The sequence below is a fragment of the Apis florea genome, unplaced genomic scaffold, assembly GCF_048593485.1.
Source record: "Apis florea isolate Af1SG1 unplaced genomic scaffold, ASM4859348v1 contig_3496_pilon, whole genome shotgun sequence".
NCBI classification, from domain to species: Eukaryota; Metazoa; Arthropoda; class Insecta; order Hymenoptera; family Apidae; genus Apis; species Apis florea.
The window spans coordinates 9079731-9099353 of NW_028256773.1; the positions used below are offsets into that span (position 1 = coordinate 9079731).

Genomic DNA, 19623 nt, shown 5'->3' on the forward strand with positions numbered 1-19623 from the left:
AAAGTTAATCGCGTGACCACGAGAGTGCGTTGCAGTTTGTTACAACATGGCGGGTGAGTGAGTGCCTGTGGATCGAACGAAGCTGCCCAAAAACACGAGGGATTTTCAGCTAACCCGTGGTGTTTGTGGGTTTCAGATATATCCTACATCCAGAAAGAAGAACTGGACGATTCTGACGAAGGTGAGTACTGACACGGAAATACATTTTTCATGATTGTAAACGTGCGTGAAAGAAGGGGTTGAGTATTCGGCACGGTGGCCCCACCATCGAAGCATGCCAGTGTCTAGCGTGCATGGCGGTGGCGTGGTCGTAAACTCATGCTTGTTTAAATACATTCTATCTCGTATAATTTTCATGTTGGACGGGCTTAGTAATTTTATTATCATCCATTACAATGCAATTGAGACACTTTTGAACGGGTGTCACATTGCAGTTTGGCTATAAACCGTATGTCACGCCGTGATTCTCACATGCGCGACCAGGACACGAGAGTGTCTCGATGGCGTTTTATCGGTTAGGGGGCGCCACAAAACGTGCCGCGCTGTGTTTACCTCGACCGCAGGCTGAAAAAAGAAGAAAACAGAAAAAAGGGCACGCGGTCGCTTTGCATCCTCATGTATTGTTCCTATCTCTTTCCACCGTTTTCGCATACGAAACACGATATATTTTTCGATATATATTTCGATCATTATTCTTGATTTATAATTGACAATATGATGCGATATTTAATAGATATACACGATGTCTTCCCCGGTAAAATTTTTATTTTATCACGTTTCTTCTTTTATTTATATTGTAAGAATAAATGAAATAATTTAATTACTTATATCACTAATTTAATATAAAAATGTTTATTTACATATCATATAGATATTATAATTAAAATAATGTTTTTTATAAAATCAGTTTTATACTTGTAATATCAATGCACGTAATTCCTTAAAACGGATTAAATCAAACAAAAAGAGTATCCTGAAGGATTAAAGTAAACAGATTAGTTAATGCGCGGTTATTCGCCTATCGGGGTTACTGATCTTTCGACTTTCATGTATTTACTAGTGCCATCTGTCGCATATAAAACTAAACTATATTATTAATTTTCAATATGTTTTTTTATATATGATTTTAAAGTTTCTTGGCACATAATCGAAACATATAACGAGATATCAAAATTTATAATTCTTCGTATACTCGATCGGTATTTGATAATTTATCGTATGTTTATGCAGAGCGATAAAAAAAAATATTTTTAATTATTAGAACAGGATAATTTATTTTTATTAAATAAAAAAAGAAATTCTATCAAACATCAATCATGGTAAATAAATATTTTCAAATAATTTTTTGTTTCCGTTAAATCGAATGATTTCCTCGCTTAAAGAGCTATCTACTGCAGGTAAGATTATCAAGCGTGTATGGAAATGAAAGAAGGATATGTAGAAAACTTCTGTGACCAGGAAAAAAAGAAACGATAAGATAATCTATTGTTTTTATTAATTCCCGTTAATTCTGTAAACAAGAAAATCATTTGCTTTAAAATATTAAATAGGAGAATGTTCTTAACTTTGAAAATATTAATTTTTCGATTCATGTTTATCAAAACTTTTTTTCCTCGTTTAACGATTACAATTTGATACGAACACTTTTTCTCGTTATTTCATTCATACGTGAATTTTAAATTTATTTTGCGAAGCGTAAAATAAATAAATTCTAAATTGATATCCGGATCTTCGATAAAGATTCGTTTTTACCTATATAAGATAATTATCTTTCTTTATTTCTTTTTCTTTCTCTTCTTATATATACGTTCTTATATATATACTAGCAATCTCACCAACTGTTGCTTTTAACTAACCCATAGTTGGTTCTAATCGACTTTATCAAACATTCCAGAGGTCGTTTATCAGCTTGGCTTACTTATATTTCCAAACGCGACTAGATAGAAAAATATTTAAGTCTGTGCCCTTCGATCCTCGAGGCAATAACCCGATCTAGATCGCATCGATCACGACATCAATCACACGAATTCCTATCGATGATAATTGAAACGATTCATAAAATTCCTTTCGTGTTTTTATCAATAATCTTACTAATATTTCGAATAATATACGATTTATAATGATTCGTAATCAAGAATCATGTAACGATTCATCTAAATTCTTAGAAATCGTTAAATCGAATTACACTCATACAGTTTTTTTTTTTCTTTTCTTTTTCTTACGCGAATAATCATTTGCGATTCATGACTCGTGTATTCTGTTTGGTGACGTGCAACAGTAGCACATGACGCACTGCTTCCTGATTCATACTTCCGACTCTACCATTCCCTCGATCATCGACTAGGCGCACATGAAATTTTTTTACGACTTTCGTGCGTGGCCAATTTCGTTTCGGATCTCGTCAAAGTCACGTTTCCTCGAAAATCGTTTTCCTCGAACAACGAGTTAGTAACTCAACGGATTAGCTTTGACTTGTATTTCCAAGCATCGATAACAATGGTCCTCGTCGTTCCACGTCCATCCATGTTACAACACGATCGAACACGTTCGCTGAATTTTTCGAACTCTGACATATGGCGTTGACTACACGGGGGCCACGACGAGCGATAGTAATCAGTCGCGATTATGCAAATGATTCGGTGACTGGCTGTGACAGCTAGCGGGTCCGACGTTTCTTGGGTATCAATGAATCCTTTTTTTCATTCGTGCCACTATACATTGTCATCGTTTACGTGTTGCTTCGTGATTTTTACCTAGTTACAAAATATTTTCAAATTCGTGAATACATTGATTGACTAAGACAGAAGCTAAGATTTTTAATACTTTTCTTTTCTTTATCTATCTTTTTCCTTTTTCTCTTTTTCATCGAGTATTTGAAATTCGATAAAATTTTATTGCAACTATACGCGAGAATCGTTATCCTTCTTGTTTTAGTTTAGATGCGTAATTGAAATCGAAGCGATACATACGTAACAAACTCGAAATTTATCTGGTACGCGATAAATTGGTGTCAAATTTGTTCTCGATTCATAGATCCGATATACATGTTAGAAGATATACGTACGCGTAGATGTAAAGGGATGATGGACCGATTTTAAACGTGGACGCGACGAGATCGATCGAACTCCAACAGGTAACAGGAAAGTTGAAACGAATCCTTGCGAAACATTTGCCGCGAAGAAAAAAGAGCAGTCTATTTAACTGGTGCGTACGTTGCTCCCTATTCTGTGTTTGCGTTTATCGACAAAGTGATCTCTTTCTCTCTTTCCTTTTCTTTTTTTTCTTTTCTTTCTGTCCTTTACGATGTCGACAACGAGCGAAGAGGATAAGAAACGAATAAAAAAAAAAAAAAATGGGAGAGGAAGAGCCATAGGACGAATATAGAGAAACTTTAATTTCTTGGCATTGTGAGGAGTTCCTTGCCCTTTCAGCCTTTTCAGTTCGGTGGTCTGTTTTTGATAGGAGGCCACGTCGTCTAGACACACCGGGGGTTGCCCGGCTTTTATAATCGCAACGAAATGCACCCCTCCGTGCTCGACGCAAAAATACCGGTTTTTTTTCTCCCGTTACGTTTCTCTCTCTCTCTCGCTCTACTTCTTCTCTCCCTATTTCGCCAACGTTGAATTTCTCTTTACCCCCTTGGCCTCGTCACCCCTTCGTTTCGTAGCGACGTGCCGCCGCGTTACATTAAAATGATTTATTCTCTTTATTAAATTCGCATTCGAGGCTACGAGAGCGCATTCTCGACTCGCGTGAATCGAATCTCGAGACCGGATACAGGCCAACGATACGGTGTCTCTTTCGGTGGCGGCGACCTGTCTGTGCTCGAACGGAACTGGCTTCCCTCCTCTCGACCGAGAAGGGTAGTCAAAGGTCACGGATGAGTATACATTTTTTCGTCTTTTTTACTCCAACATACTTTACTTACTCAACGATCGTGACCGTGTTTATTCTCGTTGCAACCACTGCGAACCGGTTGCCGTTATTATGCCGAAGAAAACTTTCGGCAATCGTTTTAAAAATTGAAACGACGAAATACAGAAATATCGAGGAATAAGGATAAAAAATTGTTGTCGATCACGTCGAAGTACAAAATTTTCGAACAATAACGATTCAACGAGGGAAAAATTGATCGTCGTATCGATCGTAAGGGTTGCGCAAATTCAATCCCTAGTTGAGGAGGAAACGCGGAGGAACGGAAGCGAGCCGAGCCGAGCCGAGCTGAGCCGAGCGGTGGCGCCGCCTCTCGTTGGAACGGACGCTCGAATGGCGGCCCGATTATTACATGACATTCCTCGAATACCATCCAGACCTCCCTCGTCTCCTTCGGCAAGCGTAAGCTCCTTCTCCTCCGTCCCCCCTCCTCCCCCCCGAATTTCTTTCTCCGTCTTTCGCATCCTCGTACGAGCCTACGCCGATCCTTCCCCTCTCTTTCTCGCCTTCCACGGAACGGATCTCTCCAAGAGAGGCGAAAGGCTCCAAAATAGGCCCGCGATACGAATGATAAAAGCATCCCCTTCTGCCTTCCTCCACAGGCCATTGCCTCCACCCACGCCGCTTCTTCCCCTCGATCCTCCTCCTCCTCCTCCCCCCTCCCTCTCTCTCTCTCTCCGAGTCGTCTTCGCTTCCTTTGCATCCTGCCATCGCGGAGGAAGCACGATCGAGAATCAGCCGCGCCCTGTCGAGAGAGAGAAACGCACGAGAGCCTGCGATATCCGTCCCACATTTTCGCCACCACGATTACGCGAAAAATCGAGTACGAGATCGAGTTCGCTTCTCGCCAATTTTTCCATCATCGTCGTTTCTTACTTTCCACTTCTCTCTTTTATTTATCACGCGCATTTCACTCTCGCGTGAATAAATTTCTTTTTTTTTTTTTTTTTTTTTCTTTTTTCGAAACGTGAAAAAACTTTCCACTCGTCGGGAATCCAATTTTCAAAAGAATTTATCTCGAAGAAAACGAAAAAAAAGAGAGAGAGAGAGAGAGAGCGAAATAGTTCCTTGTTAAAATGGGAAAAATTCATAGGAATGGTCGCGACTCGTATAGATACTCGTAGAAAACGAAAGGCACGTTGGCGCAAATAGACAAGAGGACGACGTCGGACGTGGCGGTGGTTGCGAGCTATGCGATCGATTCGTGGCCGCCTTCTATTGTCGCTGCCTCTATGTGTAAGGGTTTGCAGTAACCCTCCCTGAGAAGGACGGTGGCTGACAACCCCCTAGGAGAAAGGGAAAAGACAGCGGGAGAGAGGGAGAGGAAGAGGGAGAGAGAGCGAGAAAGCAGCGGTAGTAGAGATAGTACGATTTCTCGTAAGCCACGAGCGAACCCATTCATAAAGACGGGGCCGTGACTAACGAGTAAGGAGAAACGAGCGCGAGTTTGCCCCCCCCCCTCTCTCTCTCTCCCTTTCTCCCCTCTTCTTTACTTTCATCTTCCCCTCCTCTCCTCCCTCTCTCTCTCCCTCTCTCTCCCCGTATCGATTTCCTTTCTCCATCGGGTTCTTTCCTCCTGGTGTTATCGTACTCGGGTAACGAGTCGAATTTTTCCTTTCTTTTTTCCTCCTCGCTCTCGCGCGGTGAAACGAGATAGGAATGGAAGGGGAGGGGGAGAGAGAGAGAGAGAGAGAGAGAGAGAGAGAGTACTTGACCCCTCTCGCGGCTCCGCGTGATTTCACGCCGATGGTTAATTAAAAACGCTTTCCCGCGACGAAATTGATAAACGAGCCACGTATACGAGGGAATCGATCGCGAGAAGCCGTGGCTCGAGTAAAAAAAAAAGGATCTCTCATCCCTCTCGTTCGATTTATCGATCGGAATAGATTTACCACGCGACGCGGTTCCAATTCGATTTCCTCCTTTCGGTTCCGTTCAACCGCGCTTTTTTCGACAAGATTCCGCAAGAAATCCGTGAAACTCGTAGAGCCACGCAACACGAACGACTCGAAGATGTTTCCACGAATCCGCTTCCGCGTTCCATCGCGTTCCATCGACCCCCGGGAAGGACGCGACGTTTCATCGTCGATCACGATCGCGATGCTGCTGCTCTCTTTTTCGACTCTTCTGGTTCTCGTCGTCGATGCCATTGTTCCCCAGCTGTATCGGTAACGGATCGGAAACGTTCTCTTCTTCGAAAGCCGAACCGAATCTCGATACACGGATGGGAAACGCCGCGAGTATCTTTCCCCTCCTCCTCCTCCTCCTCCGATCGGATCGTCTCTTCTTCCTCTCCGTTTACACGTCCGATTTCGTTACACGATTTCGATCGCGATTCGATCGAGAGATTCGTTTCCTCGAAAGGATTTTCTCGACAATTTACGTTCGTTTTCGAATTATAACCGATCGCGGGCGAACGCGTGTCGGGAGCGGGAAATATCGAGATAACCCTTGGAGAGGAACTTTATTACGACACCGGGGGAAAGTTTTGATTGGGTTGAGAAAACTCGTTCGCGAAGGGATCGATGGATACCTCGGAAGCGGAAAAGCTCGATGTAAACTCACCTCCCCCTCTCCAGTGTTCGGCCTTGGCCCAACGTTCGATCAAAACGAACGGCCCTTCGCTTTCGGCCATTGCGCGGCGGAGGGGTGGGGGGAATGGTTGAGGAGAGGGAAGGAAAGGGAAAAACAGAGGGCGAGAGAGGAAAAAAACGATCTAGCTAATTTTTTCTACCGCGTACAAGGGCAGTGGGACAACCAGACTGCGAGACTAAAGCGCCACCCCCCCCCCCCCACCTTTCGTCCATTCACTCGCCTTTTAAAGGGATCAAAGGTATATATATATATATACACGTTCAACCATTATCTCGGTGAAATCGTTCGCCAAACTTACCTGATTCGTTGCTCTAACTCGTTCTTTCTACTCTCCTCTTATCTCTCCTCGAACGTTTTAAGGAGTTTCTTCCCTACCAACGATTCCAATCGTTTCCTTCTCTTCTTCGCGTCATCCGTTTCGTTCGATTATTCGTTCGGGGCGAAATATCTCGTTAATCTCCCTAAATACGAAAGTACGAACCCTCTCCTTCTCCCTTCCCTCTCCAACGAGAAGGTTGGCAACATTATATTATATACGTTCGGTTTGGCCGCATCCTCCGCATTCCACTTTTATCCATCTTGGTTACGTTTTTACGTCGGTGGTATATCTAGTTACCGATACGTGATCGCGTAATTATTACCGTATACGTGACTTTCGGGGACTGGGAGTGAACGTTGCGCTCACGTAGCTCACGCTCGTACATCCGATTTCGCTATCGAACGAGCGTGCCGTTCAACAAATAAAATCGTTTCAAGGGACGAACTCGAGAGCTCGAGTAGCGACGATAAACGCGTATATCGATAATACGTCGTACGAGTCTGTTTCGAAGAAAGAGATGTCCCGTTAATTAAATCCTAAAGGAATAAGAACGATCGGGTGACTGGAATATAAGGTAAGAGAAGAAACGGTGTGTAGAAACGTATGTGTAACTGGTTGGGTGCGTTATCAGGTACGTTGACAGGAAGAGAGAGAGAGAGAGAGAGAGAGAGAGAGAGAGAGAGAGAGAGAGAGGGAAGGGAAGGTGGAGGGGAGAGCAGATAACGAGCAAGGATGTCGTAACATCTTTCTCCTCCTCCTCCTCTCGTCACCCTCGATTCCTCCTCTCTCTCTCTCTCTCTCTCTCTCTCTCTGTTTCTCGAATACGAAAATAGGCAGCAAATGTGTTCAGCCTCGTCTCCCTCTCGTATACAGAGACAAACACACACGCGCCTTTTGTCTTCGTTCTCTTTTTCTTGTTTCGGAGTGGAGCCGGTCGGGCCGCCGATTAGGCAGCGCGTGTAAACGTGGAAACTAGCTTCTCAATGGACGAGCCTGGCATTCTTCGCCTCTTTTTCAGCCACGTGTCGTCGTTAGTGTGTCGCGCGTATATGCATTCCACGTGTGCGGGATGCGCGTAAATAAAATTCCAGACGGGGGACGGAGGATGACGATCGAACGAAGCCTCTTCCAACCACCTCTCCCGCCCCTTTCGGGGAAAATTCGTCGCTCCGTGCTTTTCCATCCGCTGTCGAGGTGACACGCGTCCGAGTATAACGCGTAACGGGAACGGGAATTAATAGGGTGGCGAACAATGCGGTGCACTTTGTCCGTTGGGACAAAGTTATTCGAAAACGAGGTGAGGCGTGGATCGATCCGCGAAATAAAGTAGGATGGTTCGATGGTCGATTTCGTCATCGGCAAGTAATAATTACGTCATCGCGCTGGTCGACGTCGGTCGATGGTCGGTCGGAGGGGGCGAGCGAGAGAAAGAGAGAGAAAATCGATCGGCGGCGAACGTCATTTCGCTGTATTTTTAAAGCTTTGCCCCTCCCGGTACGATCGAAACGGCGGGTGGCTGTGTGACGAAAGAGAGGCCGGAGGACCATGGGATCGAGGTCAAAGCTCGAAGCGGTACGAGAAATTTCGTCCCTGGAATGTGGTGCGGTTCCCGCGCAATTGTTGCGACAATTTAACGCCGTTGTCTCCATCTCCTCCTTCGTTATCTCGCCAACAAGTTAATCTTTATAAATAGCTCGAGCCACGGTTATATTTAATCCTGACCCTCGTGGTCGTCGTTTCTACGTTGATACGCGTCTCTTTACCGCGTCTCTCCGAGATATTCCCGAGAGATTCCCCGATTCTAAGCAAAATCTAAATCGAATAAGACGTTCGATGGGGATAATTGGGCGCCGGAAAATGGATCAAAATTTCTCGTCGACCGGCCGGGATAAAGACGACGATTTCTCCGTGACCTTTCCACTCGATCTCTGACCCGATTTACTTCTCCCCCGAAATATCATCCATTCGCGGGAACTGGAACGCCTTTCTGAATAATAGAAAAGGTTCGCGCGAATATCCATCCATCCGACGTTTCGCTCGAGAGCTGTTTTTATCGTCGTTACCCCCCTCTCTCTCTCTCTCTCTCTCTTCGCCTTTTCTCCTCCGACGTTGTTTCTCGCGGTTCTTCGGTTAACCTAAATTCAGACGACGACTGCCGATCGATCGGTGTTTCTCTCCCTCTTTTTTCTTCTCCTCCTCCTCTCTTTCTTCCTTTTTCCTTTCTTTCTCGCGTTTCGCGCATTTAGTCACGCGAGTTTCCTCTCCGTCCTCTCCGTCGAGAGGAAATTTCGTTCGTCGATCGGTCTCGTTTTAATTTTCGATCTTTCGATTTTTCGAACGCGATCCGTCCGCGCGAACGAATTTTTTCTTTCGTCGAATCGGACCCGGCACGTTCGTTCGTTTCCCGTGACGAGCGCGCTAGAAAAGTCCGTACGAATTAATCTTGGAGCTCGACCGACAATAAAACCGGACTGTCCTTACATTCCTGGGCAGTGTGTCGCCCGCTATTTTAAGCCCGGAGTTTAATAAACTTACGTCTCTTAATTAGACCTACTTCTCTCCTCCTCTATCATCCCCCCCCCCTCTCTCTCTCCCTCTCTCTCCTTTTCTCGTTCTTCGCGTCTTCACATCCGACCGTTGAGAACGGTTGACCACAGCCTCGATCGTCTCTCTCTCTCTCTCTCTCTCTCTCTCTCTCTCTCTCTCTCTCTCTCTCTCTCTCTCTCGTTCGAAGATCTTCGACTCGATCGAATCGTATCTCGATTTTTTCACACGATTTTTCATACGCTCTTACGATTTATCTTTATCCTTCCGCGTAAGAGATCGGCGATTTTTATATTTCAAAGATAGGCCGCTAGATAGACGCGCGAGATTAGATTAGGGATTTACTTTATTGCAGAAAAATACGAGAAAAATTGATCGATATCGTTGTATATAATACGATACGAAACGTCCTTCGGATTGTTCTACTTCCTATACCTCGTTTTCGTCGTCGAAATTTTCCTTTCCGAATATAAATATACACGTAATATATATATATAAAGAGAGAGAGAGAGAGAGAGAGAGCATCGGATTCATAACGGAATCCAAAGTGGAACGAACGCGTAATGATAATTTCTCGTTTTTATCTTGAAACTTGAAATAATCATGGATACGGTGGTTCGAGCGTTGTGAAAAATCATTCCCGATCGTATTTACTCGGCGGATATTTACTCGCGAGCTACGTACATGGTTCTCTCCTCGCTTTTTTTTTTCTTCCTCTCTTTTCATCTATCTTCCGTCTCTTTCACCGTTCCGCTCACAACGCAACGCGAGTTTACGTGTACGTCGTATTACGGCACTGCGCAGCGTACGCTCACTATTCTATGATACAATCAATGAATGACTGACTGCGTGCCGTGACGTGACGTGGCTGCGCTGGTGACCGTGATGACTTATCTCGTCGAGCTCTTTCCCTTTTGCTTCTCCGCGCGCTTCTATGCTACGCGTGACCGACCTAACGTTTTTTTTTCAACACGAGAAATAATACGTCGTTTCATCGATGCGGTGAAATTTATCCCGATCGAACGAATGGTAGCAAGAGTATGAAGAGTAGTCTTGGGCGATTTATTTATTTATTTGTTCGAAAAAGGGGCCAATTTGTGTGCGGGGAAACGTTCGGGTTCTCGTGCCACGAATTCTTTGCGTGAACCGTTTAACCGAGTCTGGTTGGAGTCAGACCGCGAGCGAACAGAGAGAGAGAGAGAGAGAGAGAAAGCACGGTTTCTTCTTCTTCTTCGTCTCGCTTCTATATTCGTCCGTTTCTTCTCTCCTTCTCGTTTCATCCGGTGCACATTAGCGACGCGAAACGTACGTTCGCCACGGTAGACCGCACGCCACGATGCAATCAATGAATGACGGTGTGGCGCGGCGCGCGCACTGACCGTGATGACTTTTCTTATCTATCGCTCTCTCCCTCCCTCCTTTCCCAATCGTTCCCCGTTTAACTCGCTTCCCCTCCTTCTTACTCCGATTCCCTTTTTTCGCTCTCGTCCACTCTCTTCCTGACCCCTTCATCCGGTTCGCATTACGCGCCATGCGTACGAGAAGAAGGAAGCGCCTCCACCCTTATCGCGGCAACGCGTCTAAAAAGTGTTTCTAATCACTGGTGTTGGTCCCTCGGAATTTTTCGCCCCTGAATCGGGGCCGGAACGCGGTCGATTGATCGGGGGATTGAAAAAAAAAAAAAAAAAAAAAAAAAAAAGGCGTGGTCGTCGAGCGATGATCAAATATGGATCAAAATAATTATTCGTTTATATTTATAGCAAAGGATACTGTCTTCTTCTCATTCTCCTCCTTATTCTTCTGCTCCTTCTTCTTCTTCTTCTTCGAGTCAACCACGGTTTCGTAAATGGTCTAAGAAGAGGTAGTATATCGGTATATCGATTTCCGACATCGAGGAAATGTATTTCGATCGTGACAAGCGGACGATTCATAAAACGTACTCCTTACATCGGCGAATAAATCGGCCGAATGGAAAACGAATCGATGTAACGGGAGAGATAGACGCGTGTCTTGTTTTCGAACTGTGATACGTAACGAGAAACTCGATAATGACGTGTGACGAGCAATCAGATCGAAGGATCCTCGAGAACGGAGTGTACGCGAAAGTACGCGCGTAGTACGTGGTGTACGACTAACAGGAATGGAATAATGGTAAAGTGGTGGTTGACGACGGTGGCGTGATGATCGTCGTGGTCGTGATCATCGTCGTCGTTGTCGTGGTCGTCGTCGTGGTCGTCGTCGTGGTCGTCGTCGTCGTCGTCGTCGTCGTCGTGGTGGACGGTAGGTGACTATCGATCGGTGGCGGGCGTCGGCGTCGGTGCCGCTCGATGGCGCTCCCATCGTCGGAGAAGGACGGCGACGGCGCTCTGCTTCGGTTGTCCGCCCCTGGGGGGCGATGGAGGGGGCGGTGGGGGCACCGACACGCAGACCAATCATGCCTTTGGTGGAGCCGGCAAGAGCCCGGCGTGTACGTGAACCCGCTACGCTAAATGCGGATTTATCAGTCGTCGAGTCGCGTTCTTCCCGTAAAACTTTTCGTCGTCGTCGTCGTCGTCGTCGTCGTCGTCGTCTCGTTCCTCCCCCCACCCCCGCCCGTTTTTTCCGCGATCGCGATCGACCGGGTGTCGCGCCCCCTCCCCCTCCGCGCCCCCCGATTCCGGAGAGACGATCCACCGAAGGTGGAACGATTCGTGGACGGAAGGTGCATTTTCGGTGCGGCGCCCCTTTTTCTTTTTCCACCGTGGGGGGGGGGGGGGGGCGTTGGAGAACGCGTACGAGAGAAGGTGGAATGGAAGGATGCTGCATCCTTGGAATCGACGGGTGTTTTCCGCTCGATGTTTGGTGGACGATGGCCGTACTCGTGGATATAGTATTCGTCGAGCGTTCCCCTCGAACAGATGGCAGGAACGGAATACCGATGTGCTGCTTCGAACGGGATGGATAAGTGAAAAAGTGGTATCGCGGTGCGATCGACCGTGACAGACTCGCGTGGATTTTCCCAAGGAAACGTTGGCATCGTGCGCGAGCGAACGTTGGTCGGAAAGGGACGAAGTTCGGTCCACGATCGTGATAGGAATCGCCGAATCTTGGTAGTTTTCTTCTCTAGTGGGAAAAAAAAAAATTGGAAGAGAAGAGAAAAAATGTTGGGAAGAACGGTGACGGGAGTATTACGCAATTTGGATAATCCTATGCGTAATCCGATGAAAAATGACGGGCGTCGAGAAGAGGAGGAGGCGGAGGCGGAGGAGGAGAAGGAGGAGGAGAAGGAGGAGAAAAAGTATCGTTCGTTTTATCCTTTCTTCTTCGACGTGGTGGAAAATGGGATTGTAATGCAGCCTTAAACGCGGAAAAGGTGGCGAGGATCTCGCCGGCCACGCATGGCCGTTTCGCCCCAAGGATGTCGTAAAATGCCGGCGTTAAGGATCCATCTCGCCGGCCAGTAACCATTTTCCATCGGTCGTGGACGCGATAGAACATCGGGAGAGAAAAAGTTGGAAAACGACCGTGATAAAACAAAATTTCCTCGAAAGAGAAATCGCGCATTGGTGTGACAACGACAACGTCAACGTTAACGGCATCGGTGTCGTTGTTCAATTCATTCCTGTGATAATTCGGTTGTGTTACGATTTACCGAGGAACGGACGTGTGATCGACGCGAGTGCGTGATATCTTTTTCTTTCTTTCTTTCTTTCTTTCTTTCTTTCTTTCTTTCTTTCTTTCTTTCTTTCTTTCTTTCTTTCTTTCTATATTTCTTTCCTTCTTCTTTCTTTTTCTTTTTTTATCTTCTCTCTCTCTCTCTCTCTCTCTCTCTCTCTCTCTCTCTCTCTCTCTCTCTCTTCAAACTGACGTTGAATGATGTTTGTAGTGACAACGGCTGGAACGACACGTGGATACGCGAAGAAATCTTGGGGTTACTTTGTACGATTAAAAAGGTGAGCATATCAAACGAGTAAAACTTCCCCACCTCGATGTTAACGAACGTGCAACGTCACGACGATGACGTTATACGACGAAACGATTGTCCGTGAGATTATATAACAGCGTAGAGAGAATCGGAACGTACGCGTCGAAAATGCATCATCTTTCCCTCCTCGAATTTTTTATCGTAATAATTCGCTTTCGTGCGCGAAAGATTCTTCCTCCATTATACGTGCGAATTTTACAATCGTGGGATAAGAGTGGAGATTATTTAAGAAGAAAAAAAATAAAAATTCGTCCATCTTTTTCACGATCGATCGATCGATCGATCGCTCGCTCGAACGATCGAATTACCGAAATTCGTTGTATGTTTTTCCCGTCCAGTTGGATACGTTTGAGAAGGAAGGCGGAGGAAAGGAAGAATAAAAAGCGAGACAAGCTGCTGCGAAACATGGACAAAAGCAAATGTTCTCGTGGCGGCTAATGAAACGCCCCGGGGGAGAGGGGGAGGGGGAGGGGGGGAGGAGGGTGGTGGTGGGGGAGGGGGTGGGATGGTGGAAAAGGGGGCGAGAGAAGAGAGCGAAAAAAGGGTCGGGAGGGCGAAACGGAGAAAAATCGATGTAAAACGTAACGGAAAGGGGGTTAAACAATCGGTCACCGGCCGTACGAAATGGGTTATTTCGCGATGACCGATGTTTTAGGTGTGGCGAAAAGGGAAAAACCTGTCGATTCTTTTTGTTCCCCGTTTTTCGAACCGGATAGACGCCCCGCCGAGAAGATATTCTCTTCTCCTTTGATTCATCGATCTGTTCGCTTCCTCTTCCTTCCTTCCTTCCTTCCTTCCTTCCTTCGTGGCGAGACAACGGTAATTGGCAAAAGATCGATTCAACTTGGCTGCACTTTGAAGAAACATAATAAAATAAAATGTGATGAGTGTGATAATGCTTCGCTTATTGATTTCTCGTTTTCGCGACGAGATCTCGATCTCGATCTCGATGGAGAAAAAAAGAGGGGATAAATGCACTGCCCCCTCTTTAATCTAAAAGGACGCCGAGTTTTTTTTTTTTTTTTTTTTCTTTTTTTTTTTTTGCCGATTTCCAGTTTCGGGAAATCGATTTGGAAAGAAGAATTTGGAAAGAAAGCGTAGTAGGAGCCGCTGTGAAATCTTTGGTGGTCACAAAAGGCTCGATGGAAAAAAAACTTAAATTGCTTTGCCAACCGAAAGTCCGAGCTAATCGGCAATTTCGTGGAATAAATGGTGACGTAAAACGCGTTGTTGGCGTATATAGCACGTTATAGTTAGTTGGTCGAAACGTGCACCCTTCGAACGGCTTTCCTTCCGCATTCGCATAAGAATACGATCGTTGTTCGTTGAAGTAATTAAGAAATTTCGCGGAGAATACCGCGTATATACGCATCGCGTAACGCGTAACAGTTCTCCTATTGTCATTCGATGTATTTTCGTTCCAATAAATCTTTTCGTTCTTCGAGAACGGCGTTGATCCGAGCTTATTGTTCCACCACACCACGTGACCGTTAATGGTCACGTTATTTTAACGAGTGTCGGAAAATGAGCGTTATACAATTGCTGCATCGATGTGACGCTGTATCGTTATCGCATCTGTGACCGACTTATTTTAAATCCGTTCTCCGTCTCACGCTCCAAAACCGATCGTATAAATATTCATCGAAAGGTGTGCCCATCCACGTAAAAATTCCTGCGCGTCTTTTCCACCACTCGTGAAACCCGACCGACCGCGCGTCCTCTCCAACCTACGGAAATTCGATTTTCCACGTTCGATCGAGGAGAATATATCCGTGGTTGATCGCGCGCTCGGGATTACCGACACCGAGAGACTTGACGTCATCCGCCCAACGATATCGCGCAAACGATGCCGTTTCGACGCCGAGCGTGGCGACGGATCGATTCGTCTCGATTAATAGGAATCTTCTTATTTGCCTTCTTTTTTCCACCGGCCTCTCTCTCTCTCTCTCTCCCCTCCCTCCCGACACCACGAATACCCATCATAATTTTATAATTCCAAGTTGGAGAGCGAGGAGAGCGAGATGTTCGATCGAGATGCATCTGGCGTCGCGCTGCCAATATCGATAATTCTTATCCGTCCGACCTACTTACGCTAGTCTTCCATCCCTAAGCGCGTAATAACGGCACGCGGTTCTCGTTAACGGGTGCCGACCAAGTTCGCTTCCTACGATGGATAAATTATAAATCAGAAGCGGGAAAAGTTGGCCATTACCGCGTCGGTTTCTTGGACGAGAATCGATCTGGTGGGTGAACAGGTAGATAGATAGATAGATAGGTAGGTAGGTAGGTAGGTAAGTGATAACAGTCGTACGTCGATGATCCGACAAAGAAAAGTTAAAGGCGGAAAATTTCAAAGGATGGGAAAACTTTCGCTTTTCGATCGATCCGTTGTACGCGATCTATCATTACGTCAATCGCGGTGCCACCTGTTATTACGATATATCGCGGCGACCGCTCTTCCATCGCGTTTCGCGCGCTGCTTATAACCGAACACTCGCCGATTACGCCTTCTCGTGGCTGGCGCGCAGGAATTACGCCGCTAATTACGTAAAATGCCTTCTCTTCTCGACGCGCACGCCACGGCTTTCCATCCTCGTAATCTCGCCTCTACCCCGAATACCCCTGGTGTGCGTGTTAATTTCCGATCCGCTCGAAACGATCGGTTCTCGCGCCGCCGATACGAGTATTAAGGAAAAAGAGGAAAAGAAGAGGCGCCATTTTTTCCCCACGCATCGCGGCCGGGATACAAAGTATCGTGCAAGGATCTGGCACGATTGGGGCGGCCCCGTGAAAGAACGTTTTAATCCCGCTCTAGAGCGAGGGGAGGGAGGACGTCGACCGGTACGCGAAACGTTATTTCAAGAGAGATCCGATCGTTCGGCCGTGTTAAGCGCGCGGAACAAAAGAGCGGTAATAATTACTTTTCGCAGGACTGTCACGTTCGTGGAGGTTCGATTCCGGTGCATCGCTCGGTTATTAATATCTTGGGATGCTGCTTTCGCTCCCGATTAATCGACCGGACAACGATTATCCCTTTCGATTCCGCTCGGTGTCCGTAAACGAGACGATCCCAGCCGAAGGACGTCCATCGTTGCACGATTTCGCCATCTCTCATCCCCGCCCGAAATCCTCCTGCACGCGTGGGCCGCCGGTCCAGGAGGTTTATAAATTAATACGAACGAATCTGTCGTATATAGTCGAAGTATATATACGCCGTTTTAAAATTTATTTCCACGGCATATATTGGCCTCGAATGTTTGATTCTTCGTAAATCGAGACGGTAACGAGTCCTCCCGTTTACTTCCAACTTTGGTGGCAGCGCGATAAACGATACGCGATAGTAGATGCTCGTCGCTCGATAAAAACGCGAATCGTGTATTCGAACGGTGTCGTTGTTAATTATACAGATGTTATATAGATCGTTCTCGCATCGAATTGTGTACGGTTACTCGGGTGGAGGGGGGTATTTTCGCTGCCGAAAATGTCGTTGATCCCTGTCACAATGGTGTAGAATCGTCGACCGTTTCCCGTTGTCTATCGGGGTGAGAGAATAGAACGATCTCTCCTTCTCGAATTCTTCGACTTCGATCCTTCGAGAGGCTGGAGGAGCAGGTTCTCTCCCTTTGTGAGGGACGAAAGGAAGGAAGGACGGAAGGAAGGAAGGAAGGAAGGAAGGAAGGAAGGAACCGACACAGAAGCGAAAGGGGTGCACGCATGACCCTGAACCTAACCGACGCGCCACCCGGTACAGGGGTGCGAAACTCCGACAACGAGAGCAAGAGAAGGAAAGAGAGATAGAACGAGCGCGGAGGAACACGATGGAGAAGAGGACAGGAAAGGGGAGGACGCGCGTATATATGTCGAAGAGAGAGAAGAGGGAGGGAGAGGGAGATGTGGAGAGAGAAAGAGAGAAACAGTCAGAGTACAGTCCCCGGGATCAATACTCCCGCGTCTTGCGATCATTCATCTTGCCACGCCCCTCTGCTCTCTCCACACACTCTCTCTCTCTCTCTCTCTCTCCGTTCTTTACTTTTCTCTTCCTCTTTCCCTTTCCCCTTTCTCTCTCTCTCTCTCTCTCTCTCTATCTTTCCTCTCCCGTTCCTTTCCATTTCTAACCCTCCTCTCCTTTTGTCCCATCTTCTTCGTCCCCATGCTACCGACGCCTTAATTCCGTTAAGAAAAAGAACCACCAAAGGGTACGAAAAAGTAGAGAGAAAACGAGAGAGAGAGAGAGAAGGAAGAGATGGACGTGAAACGGCGTTGAGACACGGCGACACGATTACGGAACGTCGAAATCGATGAAGGGATGAAGGGGGAGAAGGAGGAAGGAGGGGAGAAAAAGTGGGAAAAAAAGGAGATGGTTGGTAACTGAGGTAGTAGCGCGCGTATATATACGTAAACGCGTAGTACGGTTACACTTGACTCGTCGCGTTGCACGTGATTCAAATGAGTTTCTGGAGCCCAGCCCCTACCTCCACCCACACGGTGATGCCAGAAGACCGATAGAGGGGGCTGTACCGTAGGCCAGACGATGAGAAAGGGTGGTCTCGAGAAGCGAGAGAGAGAGAGAGAGAGAGAGAGGGTTGTGCGCGGTTGTTTCGGATAGAAGGGCTCGTGAACGGACCGGTCGATCCGATCGAGCGTCACGATAAAAGGGAGGAGGAAGAGGAGGAGGAGGAGGAGGTTAGAATCGGACAAACGGAAGTCGATCTCTTTCCACGCTTTCTCCTCCGTCGTCTCTCTGCTTTTCTTACGTATCCTTTCGCCTTTCCCGCATCTTCTCGCGCTTTCGTGGCTCGCGCGCGCCACCACCAACGAGAATCTTCTTCCTTCTTCTTCTTTCCGCTTCTTCTATTTCTTCTCCTCGCCTCCCCCTCCCTCTCCTCTCGCTTCTCTCTCTCCTTTTTTTCTCTCCATCCTTTACTCTTGGGGTTCCCCCCCCCCCAATGCAGGCAAAGAATGCCGAGAGAAAAATATCCGGAGGGGGAGATCACGACGGATCCCCCCGCGAATCTCCTATAAATTATCGTTTTGCCGTCGAAACGGAGGTAATTTTCATGCCACTGCCCAACGAAAACGTAAAAATCGGGACAAAATGAATATTTTTCCTTCGTCGAGACGAAATTAAATCGAATCCGGCGGAGGATTAAAACCCCATTCTTTACGACTTTGAGGAAGCATCGGACCGCGACGAGAGAAAAATATCGAACAACCTACGATTTCGTTGAGATTGCGTACGTGTGCGTGCAACTATTGGAAATTTTACTCGTTTTTTTCTATCGTTCGTAAAAAAAAAAAAAAAAAAAGAATCTTCTTTTTCTCGTTCCACGATTTTCCGCGCGATTTTCTCCAAAAAAAATTTGCCACGGTTGAAACGAAAGAAACACGAAGAAAGAAGGAAGGAATGGAGGAAGGGAAACTCGAAATCGGGACACTCTTCTCACGCTCTTGTCACCAAATCGTTACGCTAGTCACACTCGTTCAACCTTTCTCTCCCGCGCACGATGGGAGAGAAAACGAATATTTGCGTAATCGATGCGATGCGTCTCCTCCACCCATTTGTCTCGGTGTCGTTTAACGGTTCGCGATTACGGGATTACGCGATACAAAAACACACGTTTCTCGATCTCTGTGTTAAGAATCGCTCCAAGATATCTTTTCTTCGTTCTTTTTCCCCTCGACGAGTCAAGATTTCGTATTTTACCCCTTCCCATATTTAAATACAATGACGTTTTCGTTTGCTCAGCAATGGAGATTGATGAAGTCGACGACGATGATGTTGATTATAATCTGAGTCCTGACGCTTCCGGAAACGATATTTGCAATATTGGAGGAAGCGGCGACGAAGGCGGAAAGGACGAACTGCTTCTGAAATTGCAACAATACGTAACGTCGGACGCAAACTTCACACGGTGAGTCTACTCATCCCTTTGTTCATCTTCTTTATTTCTTTTTTCTTTCTTTTTTTTTTTTTTTTTTATTAGCGCGATAACGGTACGGCGTTGTAGTCGTAAACGCCGCTCGTGCCAAAATTTTCCTCGATACGTCTCGAAATCTCGAAAAATCTTCCAACACGACCATCCGCTTATCTGTATTTATATCCGTGTTCTTTACGTACAATACGGACAAGTTGAAGAGTGTGACCGTATGACAAGAGCGAAATACGAGCGAAATACGAAACAGCTTGCTCCCCTTGTCTCGTTTGCATGGAAGAGCGGAAAAAACGAAGGATATAAAATTGATCGGCACGGTGAACGAGCACGTTTGT

General features: G+C 46.4%; 1 protein-coding gene across 11 annotated transcripts in view; it reads left to right on the forward strand.

The window, feature by feature from the left end:
• The first annotated feature begins 28 nt into the window (after positions 1–28).
• The window catches only part of LOC100867392 (serine/threonine-protein phosphatase 4 regulatory subunit 1), a 110610-nt gene continuing 91015 nt past the window's right edge, over positions 29–19623 (forward strand). For 3 of the 11 annotated variants that reach the window (XM_086913036.1, XM_086913040.1, XM_086913044.1), the window contains exons 1-3: positions 32–181; positions 13257–13323; positions 19102–19267. In XM_086913036.1, the coding sequence (XP_086769162.1) occupies positions 19104–19267 (164 nt within the window). In that variant the 5' untranslated portion in view covers positions 32–181; positions 13257–13323; positions 19102–19103. Of the gene's footprint in view, positions 182–13033; positions 13050–13256; positions 13324–19101; positions 19268–19623 lie in introns of those variants that run through there. The other 8 variants (XM_086913042.1, XM_086913038.1, XM_086913041.1 and 5 more) reach the window with 8 other exon arrangements.